This window comes from Spea bombifrons, chromosome 6 (genome assembly GCF_027358695.1).
Source record: "Spea bombifrons isolate aSpeBom1 chromosome 6, aSpeBom1.2.pri, whole genome shotgun sequence".
Lineage (NCBI taxonomy): Eukaryota > Metazoa > Chordata > Amphibia > Anura > Pelobatidae > Spea > Spea bombifrons.
This window is the reverse complement of record NC_071092.1, coordinates 344,713-357,448: the sequence shown is the minus strand read 5'-3', so window position 1 is coordinate 357,448 and position 12,736 is coordinate 344,713. Positions and strand designations below refer to the sequence as shown.

The following is a 12,736-nucleotide window of genomic DNA, read 5'->3' as shown; positions in this document are numbered from 1 at the left end:
CACTGAAAGATCACCCGGCAGATCACTGAAAGATCACCCGGCAGATCACAGGCAGATCACCCGCAGATCACTGAAAGATCACCAGCAGATCACTGGCAGATCACCTGGCAGATCACCAACAGATCACCAGCAGATCACCTGCACATGATTAACAGATCACCAACAGATCGCTGACAAATTACTAACAGATCACTAACAGACCACCGGAGGACCACCAGAAGCTCACTGACAAATTACAAACAGATCACCAACAGATCACTGATAGATCACCAGTAGGTCACCGACAGATCACTGATTCCATCTCTGGCACTTATAGGCGTCAATCACTCGGTTATGTGCCAGAATTATTCCCATTATCCGAGTTGATCTCTTCGAGGGCCGGAGCTGGACTCCGCAGGATCTCGTGCAGAAAAGGACGAGGATTAATAACTGAAAGGACGCTTTACTTTACAGAGAAGGGGTAGTTCAGTGGAACAGCTTCCCAGCAGACGTGGTAGAGGGTAATACATGTGGGGGGGGTTAAACATGCATGGGGTCGGGGTGATTAAGGTCTGTAGAGAGTCGGCGGGCCGGAAAGGGCCGATCTGTGGTGGGTTCCGGGTTTATTTAGCAGGTTTTTACGGTAATTCTCGGCCGGGCGGCCGCTCCTTGTAATCCAGACCTTTATACAAATATTTATCGCCTCGGATTTAAGCCGTTTTGCCAAAGAATGTTCTCAAAATATGTGATTTTACAATTAAAAATTGTTGTGGTTCGTGGCTTTTTAACCTGCGAACGTTTTCTAGAATGAAACGATCCCCGGAGGACTCGTCGGGCTCTTCCTGACACTAAAAAAGCGGAAAGCGGCGCAAATGCGAGAAATGACATCTGTCCAGCGGAAATTTCTCACAATTTATTTTATAAAACCTGCGATAAAAATACAGGATTAACCCCCGAGCGGCCAGGAAAGCGCTTTTATTCCATATGGTGTTATAGAGGATTAACCCTTTGCCCGCATGGGAAGGAGTTTGGGGGCTCTGAGGGGGTAAACGGCGTTCTGGTAAGATGTGATAGAGACACAGGAGGGGCTCCGGCGGCGGGAGATCCCCCGGAGCTTACAATCTAAACAAGGAACGGGGGTTCATGGGCAGCACGGCTCGGGGTGCGCTGGGTAGGAGATGGTTAAAAAAATGTCTGAACCGCGTCATGCGCCATGAGCACGACGTCCGCCAGCCGAGCCGCCGTCAGCTAACATGGGGGTCTTTCCTACACATTTCTGACCCCCGCGGCATATTACGGTGACGTCACTCCATGTTACTGTGACGTCACCCCATGTTACGGTGACGTCACTCCATGTTACTGTGACGTCACTCCATGTTACTGTGACGTCACTCCATGTTACGGTGACGTCACTCCATGTTACTGTGACGTCACTCCATGTTACTGTGACGTCACCCCATGTTACTGTGACGTCACTCCATGTTACGGTGACGTCACTCCATGTTACTGTGACGTCACTCCATGTTACTGTGACGTCACTCCATGTTACTGTGACGTCACTCCATGTTACTGTGACGTCACCCCATGTTACGGTGACATCACTCCATGTTACTGTGACGTCACTCCATGTTACGGTGACGTCACTCCATGTTACGGTGACATCACTCCATGTTACTGTGACGTCACCCCATGTTACTGTGACGTCACTCCATGTTACGGTGACGTCACTCCATGTTACGGTGACATCACTCCATGTTACTGTGACGTCACCCCATGTTACTGTGACGTCACTCCATGTTACGGTGACGTCACCCCATGTTACGGTGACGTCACTCCATGTTACTGTGACGTCACTCCATGTTACGGTGACGTCACACCTGAAACAGCCCAGAATAAAGTGCGCAGACGCAAAAAAGACGCAGAATTTGTGTCCCGGCCGCTGCTCGTTTCTTTAATAAATTATAAAAAAAATGTATCCAGAGAAAGTGAATGATTTACTAACGTCAGGACAGTCAGCGGAGGCCGCGGGGCGACAGCGCCTGTTACTGGAGTTACTGGGGTTACTGGAGTTACTGGGGTTACTGGGGTTACTGGGGTTACTGGTGTTAATGGAGTTACTGGGGTTACTGGAGTTACTGGGGTTACTGGAGTTACTGGTGTTAATGGGATTACTGGGGTTACTGGAGTTACTGGTGTTAATGGAGTTACTGGAGTTACTGGGGTTACTGGGGTTAATGGAGTTACTGGGGTTAATGGAGTTACTGGAGTTACTGGTGTTAATGGAGTTACTGGGGTTAATGGGGTTACTGGGGTTACTGGAGTTACCGGTGTTACTGGAGTTACTGGGATTACTGGAGTTACTGGGGTTAATGGAGTTACTGGGGTTACTGGGGTTAATGGAGTTACTGGGGTTACTGGTGTTAATGGAGTTACTGGGGTTACTGGAGTTACTGGGGTTACTGGAGTTACTGGTGTTAATGGAGTTACTGGAGTTACTGGTGTTAATGGAGTTACTGGGGTTACTGGAGTTACTGGGGTTACTGGGGTTACTGGAGTTACTGGGGTTACTGGGGTTAATGGAGTTACTGGGGTTACTGGGGTTAATGGAGTTACTGGGGTTACTGGGGTTAATGGAGTTACTGGGGTTACTGGAGTTACTGGGGTTACTGGGGTTACTGGAGTTACTGGGGTTACTGGGGTTAATGGAGTTACTGGGGTTACTGGTGTTAATGGAGTTACTGGGGTTACTGGGGTTAATGGAGTTACTGGGGTTACTGGAGTTACTGGAGTTACTGGGGTTACTGGAGTTACTGGGGTTACTGGGGTTACTGGAGTTACTGGAGTTACTGGGGTTAATGGAGTTACTGGAGTTACTGGGGTTAATGGAGTTACTGGGGTTACTGGGGTTACTGGAGTTACTGGTGTTACTGGAGTTACTGGGGTTAATGGAGTTACTGGGGTTAATGGAGTTACTGGAGTTACTGGGGTTACTGGAGTTTCTGGGGTTACTGGGGTTACTGGAGTTACTGGTGTTACTGGAGTTACTGGGATTACTGGGGTTACTGGAGTTACTGGTGTTACTGGAGTTACTGGGGTTAATGGAGTTACTGGAGTTACTGGGGTTACTGGAGTTTCTGGTGTTAATGGAGTTACTGGAGTTACTGGGGTTACTGGAGTTACTGGGATTACTGGGGTTACTGGAGTTACTGGTGTTAATGGAGTTACTGGGGTTAATGGAGTTACTGGTGTTAATGGAGTTACTGGGATTACTGGAGTTACTGGGGTTAATGGAGTTACTGGGGTTAATGGAGTTACTGGGGTTACTGGGGTTACTGGAGTTACTGGTGTTACTGGAGTTACTGGGGTTAATGGAGTTACTGGGGTTAATGGAGTTACTGGAGTTACTGGGGTTACTGGAGTTTCTGGGGTTACTGGAGTTACTGGGGTTACTGGAGTTACTGGGATTACTGGGGTTACTGGAGTTACTGGTGTTAATGGAGTTACTGGGGTTAATGGAGTTACTGGTGTTAATGGAGTTACTGGGATTACTGGAGTTACTGGGGTTACTGGAGTTACTGGGGTTACTGGTGTTAATGGGGTTACTGGGGTTACTGGAGTTACTGCTGTTACCGGCGGCAAATGGTGACATCTGGTGGCCAAGATAGGGGATTTACCCTTTCAGTGCCAGAAGGGAAGGGCACGGTATGCACATCTGTTACCCCCGGCCTCCAGCTCTGTACCCCTGGTTTTTGGGGACCCCCCTGCAGGGTGGCCATGGTGTCTGATGTTATAGGAGTTCAGGGTGCTGATGCTCCCATATCAGAAAGATTAAGGTAGATGGGCCCGGCTATTACTGCAGATACGGTAGTCATGTGACCCTGTCAGTGCCTTCATCACCCACGTGGCTGATGCTTCCGGGTCCCAGCAATAGAGGTGAACAAACTGCATGGGGAGTCAGGGGTTAAAAGCAGTGCAGCACGGAGGGGCTCCACCCTGCACCCCACATATTAATAGGAAGCTCCTCCCTGTACCCTACATATTAACGAGAAGCTCCTCCTTGCACCCCCATATATTGGGGAAACTCCTCCCAGCACCCCCCCACATCATAATAGGAAGCTCCTCCCTACAGCCCTCATATTGGGGGAAGCTCCTCCCTGTAGGGATTGTGTGATTCGCAGGGTTTGCGCAGGGTCCGTATAATAACCGCACTCTTTTGCCATCAGCCAATCAGAATGCAGGCAGCTTTCCACGCTCCGAGGAGGAAGAGGACGGTGTACGAGGCGTACGAATCCCCGCTCCCGCTGCCGCTGTCACATGATTCCCGCGCAAACCGCTTCCGCGTCTGCCGAGCGGAAATCGTTAATAATCATGTGACGGTGACAAGCGCCGAGGACATCGAGCTCCTCTACACCAAGGTACCGCCACTGGGACTCCGCTCCGCGCGCTGTCAGCCGTGGAAGGCTAGTTACCCCTTCTTGTTCCTCCCCAGGGTTATTTCGGGAAGGGTATTTTGTCCAGAAGCCGTCCGCAGTATGATGTTACGGAGCGGGAGCTGCTGATGCGTTGGAGAGGTGCGTTCCGTGTAGTGCGCGCGGCGCTGTACGGGGCTTAAATTTGACAGCCCTTTACTAGAACCCTGTAGCGGGGGCCAATCTCAGGATTTGGGGGCCAGTCCTGTGACGCACGTGGGGGTGTGTGATCGTGGGGGCCGATCTCAGGATTTGGGGGCAGTCCCGTGATGCGGGGGGTGATCGTGGGGGCTGATCTCTTATAATTGTAAGGGTTGATCCTTCTTCATGTTTTTTTCCCCAGCTACTAAAGTGAAATTTCCAGTTATTTCATCCAGGAAGTGAGTAAAACTTCAGCACCTGAACCGGCCAATCACATGAGGCTGCTGTACGGCAACCGCATCAGAGGGGGGGTGCTGCGGAAATAGCATTTTTCTCATCTTCTCCAACCTTTTAATCAGAACGAGGCGGAGAAACGGAGCGTCCGGTGATATAAAGGGTGCCGTGATAGCATAGAGGGGGCGGCGTGTGGGGATCAGGGTAGCGGGGCACTGGCGCGGGGTAGCTGTCGGGGATCGGGGTAGCTGCCGGGGATCGGGGTAGCGGGGCACTGGCGCGGGGTAGCTGCCGGGGATCAGGGTAGCGGGGCACTGGCGTGGGGTAGCTGCCGGGGATCGGGGTAGCGGGGCACTGGCGTGGGGTAGCTGCCGGGGATCGGGGTAGCGGGACACTGGCGCGGGGTAGCTGCCGGGGATCGGGGTAGCGGGGCACTGGCGCGGGGTAGCTGCCGGGGATCGGGGTAGCGGGGCACTGGCGTGGGGTAGCTGCCGGGGATCGGGGTAGCGGGACACTGGCGCGGGGTAGCTGCCAGGGATCGGGGTAGTGGGGCCCTGGCGCAGGGTAGCTGCCGGGTAGCTGTGCGTAGCGCGGATTAGCTGCCGGGTAGTGGGGCAGGGGCGCGGGGTAGCTGCCAGGTAGCGGGGCAGGGGTGCGGGGTAGCGGTGTGAGACGCAGGATAGCGGGGCAGAGCTCTTTATGAGTAGAATGTTTAGTATTTGCGGAGAGCCGTTTTATTCTGTGAGGTGTTTCCGGTAAACGGTCGGGTTCTTCCTGTCGGGTTCTTCCTGTCGGGTTCTCCAGGTACCGGCTTCATGCTGATTGGGCGAGAGGAATGTTGGAAGCTCAGGGTCTGGATTCTGACTCCGTATCCCGGATCCTGGCCGATTACACGCGTCCCCTGGATGTGCCGGCCGGAGATGCGGATCCGGGGCTCGCTGCCGGTGCTGGGGATGAAGCCGCTCGGGAGGGGGACCCGGCACACGACCCTCTGGCCCGGTACGGCCCGGACGCTGCGCGGGAGAGCGACGAGGTGGGAGATCGGGCCCCGGAGACGCCGCAGGAGATGCGTTGTCACAAACACGACGACTTCATCGTCCACTGCGGCTGCAGACCCCAAAAACGGAGTAAACCAATCCAACCGGAACCGGAACCGGCAGATCCAACAGGAAACAGACACCAGTACGTGCTGGTAGAGGAGGAGGAAGAGACCAGTGAGACGGCAGACGCTGCCGGTGTAAGGACGGTTTCCTTGGCAACACGCAACCGCGTAACACATCTGCTCCGGTCCATGCATCCGCGCATCCCCACATAGTGGAATTAACCCCTTATGTTAAAAGTGGAAATGAGATAGATTATCAGATCGCCGGCGCAGTATTTTCTCCTTATTCCTCCCCGGTCAGGGGCGCGGTGAACTCTCTGGGATATCGCGCCGTACGGTAGGTTTCATGGATTCTTTGCTCCTCGTTGCAGGAGATCGGGGCGCGGCGGCTCCTCGTGTGCCGGAGGAATCCTTTCAGGCTGTTGGAGTATTTACAGCTGAGCCGGGAGGAGGTGAGTGTCGCCCCCTAATACCCCCGGGGGGGGGGGCAGCGCCTCTCACCAGCCGACTCCAGGGTGATGTTTCCGTCCTGTGTCTGTTTCAGGCGTTTTTCCTGACGTACGCCTTGGGCTGTCTGTCCGTCTCTTATAATAAGGTAGGGAGCCGTCTGATTATTGTTGAGCGAGTGGGGGTCCTCGGTGCCGCGGGGGTCCTCGGTGCCGCGGGGTCTCCTCGTGGATTGGACGTCCTCCACGATATTAAAAATGAGTCCAACGGCAGAAAAAGGTGACTCCCGACGCGATGCATGGGCAGAGTCCGTTCGCATGTCTCGGTGTCTGCGCTGTCACATCCACGTCCGTGCCGGGGATCTCTCGCCTCCGTGCCGGGGATCTCTCGCCTCCGTGCCGGGGATCTCTCGCCTCCGTGCCGGGGATCTCTCGCGTCCGTGCCGGGGATCTCTCGCCTCCGTGCCGGGGATCTCTCGCGTCCGTGCCGGGGATCTCTCGCGTCCGTGCCGGGGATCTCTCGCGTCCGTGCCGGGGATCTCTCGCGTCCGTGCGGTCGCGCCGGGGATCTCGCGGTCGTGCCGGGGATCTCGCGGTCGTGCCGGGGATCTCGCGGTCGCCCCGTCACATCCACCCGCCGAGCACGTGACACTTTATTCTGTTGGTAGGAGCCGTTGACGATCTTGGAGCTGTGGGAGGCTTTCGTTGCCGCGCAGCCCACCTTTCCCGCCACGTACATGGCGTATCATCACTTCCGAAGCAAGGGCTGGGTGCCCAAAGTTGGCCTGAAATACGGAACGGATCTGTGTAGGTGACTCGCTGAACCTGCGCGGCTTCCATTAATGTTCCTCATCTTATTTAATGTGTAAACTGCTGAATTCTAATCACAAATATCATTCCGGGGAGGATAATAAACGGGTGGGCTGCTCCTGCCCCTCCTGGGGGTCTCTAAACCCACGTCCGTCACCTGTCTGTGTTTCTCTTGCAGTGTTATACCGGAAAGGTCCCCCTTTCTACCACGCCAGGTATGTGTCCTTTTATTACATAAACGGTTTTAATGCTTGCACATGCGCTGCCACTCGTAAGATGGCGGGCTCCATACGCTGCCACTCGTAAGATGGCGGGCTCCATCCGCTGCCACTCGTAAGATGGCGGGCTCCATCCGCTGCCACTCGTAAGGTTGTTTTTTTTTCTTGGTATATCTTTACCCCACCCCTGATTATTTTTGACCCCACCCCTGATTATTTTTACCCCGTGAAACGTTTTCCTTCCTTTCGTTGCAGTTATTCTGTCTTCGTGGAACTCGTTGACTCTAATTTTGAAGGCTCTCCCCTGCGGCCCCTGACGTGGAAAGCACTTGCCGGCCTGAACAGAACAACTGTCAATGTCTCGAAGGTAAAGCAGCGCCCCGGATCCGTCTTCTGCGCAGGTTTGCCGTGAGCAGTCCGTACGCTGGGGGTACAGAGCGGTTTTGGCGACGCTCTGTCTCTTTGGTTACGGGGTGGACGAGCGAGGAGCCGCTGACGCCGCATACTGTAAGAGCTGCGCTTGTAAATATTGCGGTATTTACGTAAAAGGGCAGAATTAGTGGATTTTGTGTTTTTGATAAAATGTAATGAATGACATCATTTTTCTGTTGCTCTGCAGGAGCTTCTGTTCTGTTATTTAATTAAACCCCCGGCTTTTACGGACAGAGACCTGCGGACCCCGGAGTGCATAAAAACCTTTAAGGTTCAGGTAACTGCCGTTTGCTTTTAATTTAAATCTTGCGCTCGGAGATGCAAACAAGTCCGTGGTGCCCACCAGCCGAGAGAATAAAGTCACCATCGGACCTGCGATATCGCGTTATATCATATTATATTCTGCGATATTCCATTATATCCTGCGATATCGCGTTATTATATTCTGCGATATTCCATTATATCCTGCGATATCGCGTTATTATATTCTGCGATATTCCATTATATCCTGCGATATCGCGTTATTATATAGTGCGATATTCCATTATATCCTGCGATATCGCGTTATTATATAGTGCGATATTCCATTATATCCTGCGATATCGCGTTATTATATTCTGCGATATTCCATTATATCCTGCGATATCGCGTTATTATATAGTGCGATATTCCATTATATCCTGCGATATCGCGTTATTATATAGTGCGATATTCCATTATATCCTGCGATATCGCGTTATTATATTCTGCGATATTCCATTATATCCTGCGATATCGCGTTATTATATTCTGCGATATTCCATTATATCCTGCGATATCGCGTTATTATATAGTGCGATATTCCATTATATCCTGCGATATCGCGTGATTATATTCTGCGATATTCCATTATATCCTGCGATATCGCGTTATTATATAGTGCGATATTCCATTATATCCTGCGATATCGCGTTATTATATTCTGCGATATTCCATTATATCCTGCGATATCGCGTTATTATATTCTGCGATATTCCATTATATCCTGCGATATCGCGTTATTATATTCTGCGATATTCCGTTATATCCTGCGATATCGCGTTATTATATAGTGCGATATTCCATTATATCCTGCGATATCGCGTTATTATATAGTGCGATATTCCATTATATCCTGCGATATCGCGTTATTATATTCTGCGATATTCCATTATATCCTGCGATATCGCGTTATTATATTCTGCGATATTCCATTATATCCTGCGATATCGCGTTATTATATTCTGCGATATTCCATTATATCCTGCGATATCGCGTTATTATATTCTGCGATATTCCATTATATCCTGCGATATCGCGTTATTATATTCTGCGATATTCCATTATATCCTGCGATATCGCGTTATTATATTCTGCGATATTCCATTATATCCTGCGATATCGCGTTATTATATTCTGCGATATTCCATTATATCCTGCGATATCGCGTTATTATATTCTGCGATATTCCATTATATCCTGCGATATCGCGTTATTATATAGTGCGATATTCCATTATATCCTGCGATATCGCGTTATTATATAGTGCGATATTCCATTATATCCTGCGATATCGCGTTATTATATTCTGCGATATTCCATTATATCCTGCGATATCGCGTTATTATATTCTGCGTGTTCATGGGGGTATCGAAGAGACCCTTCTTCTGAGTGCTGATTCCATGTAAATGCAGATAATTACACTGACACCCACCAGAGCAATTCTCATTTAACCCTATACTTCTCACGGCAGGAGTTAATTTTGAGTCGCTGGATTTCGTCCCGCGAGAGATCGGACCAGGAGGAGGAGCTCTGAGAGCCGCACGTTCTCTGCGTGTTTTTAGTCAATTGGGATACTTTGGGCTTTTGGGAAGCGGCTCCCCGGCCGCCGTCGGTTTGTGAAGAATCCGTAAACTGGGAATCACTTCAGGAAATACACGAAGTTTGTGACTAACCACAGAAAGGCTGCTGCGATAAACGGGGGGAAGAGAGCAGCGTGTTCGGGGTTTATGGAGATATATTTAAGACAATAAATGTTTTTTTCCACAAATCATTTTATTTAGTTGAAGAGACCCTCGGCCACAATAACTGTACATGTACAGTTACAGACGTTTACGAGGCCTTGGCTTTCCTGTCCACCTCCATAGTCCGATACCCTCTACGGCGTAGATTTAATTCCTCCTCTTCCGCGAGTCCCACGCCAGTTCAACCGAAGCAAGTTAATTCAGCCAATCAGCAAGAAGATGCCAGGTGCATGCTGGGTATAATATGGCATGAACTTGGGTAACATCGAGGGGTCTGTCGGTTCGTTGCCGCGGGTAACATGGCAGCTCTTGTTCTAACAGCCGCTCTTGGACGAAAATGATCACCTTCTGTTTGGTGGATAAACAAAAATTCTGGCCACAAGTATCTGGAATCCACGACACGAGAGACCGGCGGGCACATTATAACGATTACCCGGCGGAGGGCGCGTCCTACGATTACCCGGCAGAGGGCGCGTCCTACGATTACCCGGCGGAGGGCGCGTCCTACGATTACCCGGCGGAGGGCGCGTCCTACGATTACCCGGCGGAGGGCGCGTCCTACGATTACCCGGCGGAGGGCGCGTCCTACGATTACCCGGCGGAGGGCGCGTCCTACGATTACCCGGCGGAGGGCGCGTTACGCGATTTACATTCACTATCTGTCCTCTCTGTGCACGGCGTAGAAGCCGTGTTGGGAGACCTCCCGGCACACGCTGAGGTATTTCGACGCCCGCCTGGTCCGCGGCAGCACGAAGCGCTCGGTGAATTGGGTCGTGCTGAGCGGCGGCTTCTCCAGGAGACTCAGGATCCGGTTGATGAATCTCAGAGCGAAGGAGCAGCAGTTGTGATCTCGCTCGCTGTATCTGAGAAAAACAATTTACACACGGGAGAGGATTAACACGGCACAGCCAATCACCAGGGAGCTCATGCACCATGTGACGCAATACAGCCAAACCCCCTGGGGCAGATGTACCATGTGACACAACAAAGCCAATCCCACAGCACTCCATTCACCATGTGATGCAACACAACAAATTGCTTAGCAGTACATGCACCATGTGACGGCTAAGCCGATCTCCCAAGCTGCTTATACATCATGTGACCCAACACGGCCAATCCCCTGGGAAGTACACGAACCATGTGACCCAACCCTGCCAATCCCCTGGGAAGTACATGAACCATGTGACCCAATCCCCTGGGAAGTACATGAACCATGTGACCCAACCCCGCCAATCCCCTGGGAAGTACATGAACCATGTGACCCAATCCCCTGGGAAGTACATGAACCATGTGACCCAACCCCGCCAATCCCCTGGGAAGTACATGAACCGTGTCTCATCCAGACCTGTGCGGCAGCCATTGCTCCGAAGCGGCGTGTTCCGTTAGGTAGCCGTCCCATTGGTCGATGAGCGCGTAGTTATCTGGCGGCACCAGCGGCACGCTCACACACTGCTCCCAGCCCAGCGTGTCGCCGCGAACACCCGTCTCATTGTAATGATACACAACACCTGGAAAACAACCCGGCGTTACTTCCCCCCACGAGACCCCCTCACTCGCCCAAAAACCGCCCACCAGCCTGTTACCCACCCGAGGGGGGTTCCGACCTCCGAGCTGGGGTCGTACAGAAGCCGTTCCAGTTACTTGTCACCGATGTCATAACACAGCGTAAACATATTTTATACGTCACGTGACCTGAGCGCCTCGTGTCCCCATTAATATCACGCCGCACCGACCACGCGCTCTCCTGAGCTGTAAAGAGGAACCGACGCACCCGACGGCTCAGACCCACCGGAAGTATCCGTTATCCCGACGTGAAGATCCGAGTCTCCGTCGTAGTCCCTGAAAAAAAAATATGGAAATGTGATGGGAAAATATATACGTCTACACGGGGCGGGGAAATATACGCATCTACGCGGGGCGGGGAAATATACGCATCTACGCGGGGCGGGGAAATATACGCATCTACGCGGGGAAATATACGCATCTACGCGGGGGGGGATATACGCATCTACGCGGGGCGGGGAAATATACGCATCTACGCGGGGCGGGGATATACGCATCTACGCGGGGCGGGGAAATATACGCATCTACGCGGGGCGGGGAAATATAGGCATCTACGCGGGGGGGGATATACGCATCTACGCGGGGGGGTATACGCATCTACGCGGGGGGGGGGATATACGCATCTACGCGGGGGGGGGGATATACGCATCTACATGGTACAGGAGCCGGCCGGTGCTATGTCGCACTTACACACCTGCACTCACACTCCTGCTCGCACTCCCACGCGCTCCCACGCGCTCCTCTGCGCAGGTTATCAACTCACCCCAGGAACTCGCCTCTTGTCGGCTTCACCAGGAAGCTGCACTTTTCCCGGTGTCCGTTCACAAACGGGCAGGGAACGTGCACCGGGGCCTCCTCCAGCCGCCACGAGGCGACGACGCTTTGCCCACAGATGGGGCAGAGAGGGGGCACGCGGCTGCAGAATACGTCCCGCTGGCAGTGGCTGAATTTAAGGAGCCCCTGAGCTAAAGGCAGCATTCTGACAGACGGAGGCAGCGGGGGCCCCCGACGCAACCAACACCGCAACCAGCAGCTTAACGGGAAAGCGTCCTGGAAATGGGATCCGCGCAGCGAGCGCCGGTCCTTCGGGGCCCTGGAGCTGAACCACGCGGATCCACAAGGGTTGAATTTAGGAGTCGCCCTGATAATTCCAGCCTGAGGAACAGATTTATCTGCCTTTTACATAAAACACCGAATAAAAGCTCTGTCTGGGTCAGAATGCTGGAAGGGAGCGTGTGGCCCCTGGAACGGCCCCCCGGGTGAGTTTTGGGGTAAAGTGGCGCCTGGTCTGTCCCTGGGG

General features: G+C 52.5%; 2 protein-coding genes across 2 annotated transcripts; one reads left to right on the top strand and one right to left on the bottom strand.

Moving 5' to 3' along the window:
* The first annotated feature begins 3,865 nt into the window (after positions 1–3,865).
* On the top strand, positions 3,866–9,899 carry TSEN2 (tRNA splicing endonuclease subunit 2). Its single transcript, XM_053468611.1, has 12 exons — positions 3,866–3,912; positions 4,203–4,394; positions 4,469–4,550; positions 4,792–4,828; positions 5,628–6,060; positions 6,297–6,377; positions 6,470–6,520; positions 7,040–7,178; positions 7,360–7,396; positions 7,655–7,766; positions 8,019–8,108; positions 9,603–9,899. The coding sequence occupies exons 2-12, from the start codon at positions 4,212–4,214 to the stop codon at positions 9,663–9,665; spliced, it is 1,308 nt and encodes a 435-aa protein (XP_053324586.1). The 5' UTR covers positions 3,866–3,912; positions 4,203–4,211; the 3' UTR covers positions 9,666–9,899.
* A 605-nt stretch (positions 9,900–10,504) lies between these two features.
* Positions 10,505–12,526, bottom strand: MKRN2OS (MKRN2 opposite strand). The gene is made up of 4 exons (XM_053468620.1): positions 12,200–12,526; positions 11,663–11,712; positions 11,219–11,381; positions 10,505–10,736 (listed from the first exon to the last, which is right to left on the bottom strand). Exons 1-4 carry the CDS (start codon positions 12,412–12,414, stop codon positions 10,529–10,531), a joined length of 636 nt encoding a protein of 211 aa, XP_053324595.1. The 5' UTR covers positions 12,415–12,526; the 3' UTR covers positions 10,505–10,528.
* Positions 12,527–12,736: the final 210 nt, after the last annotated feature.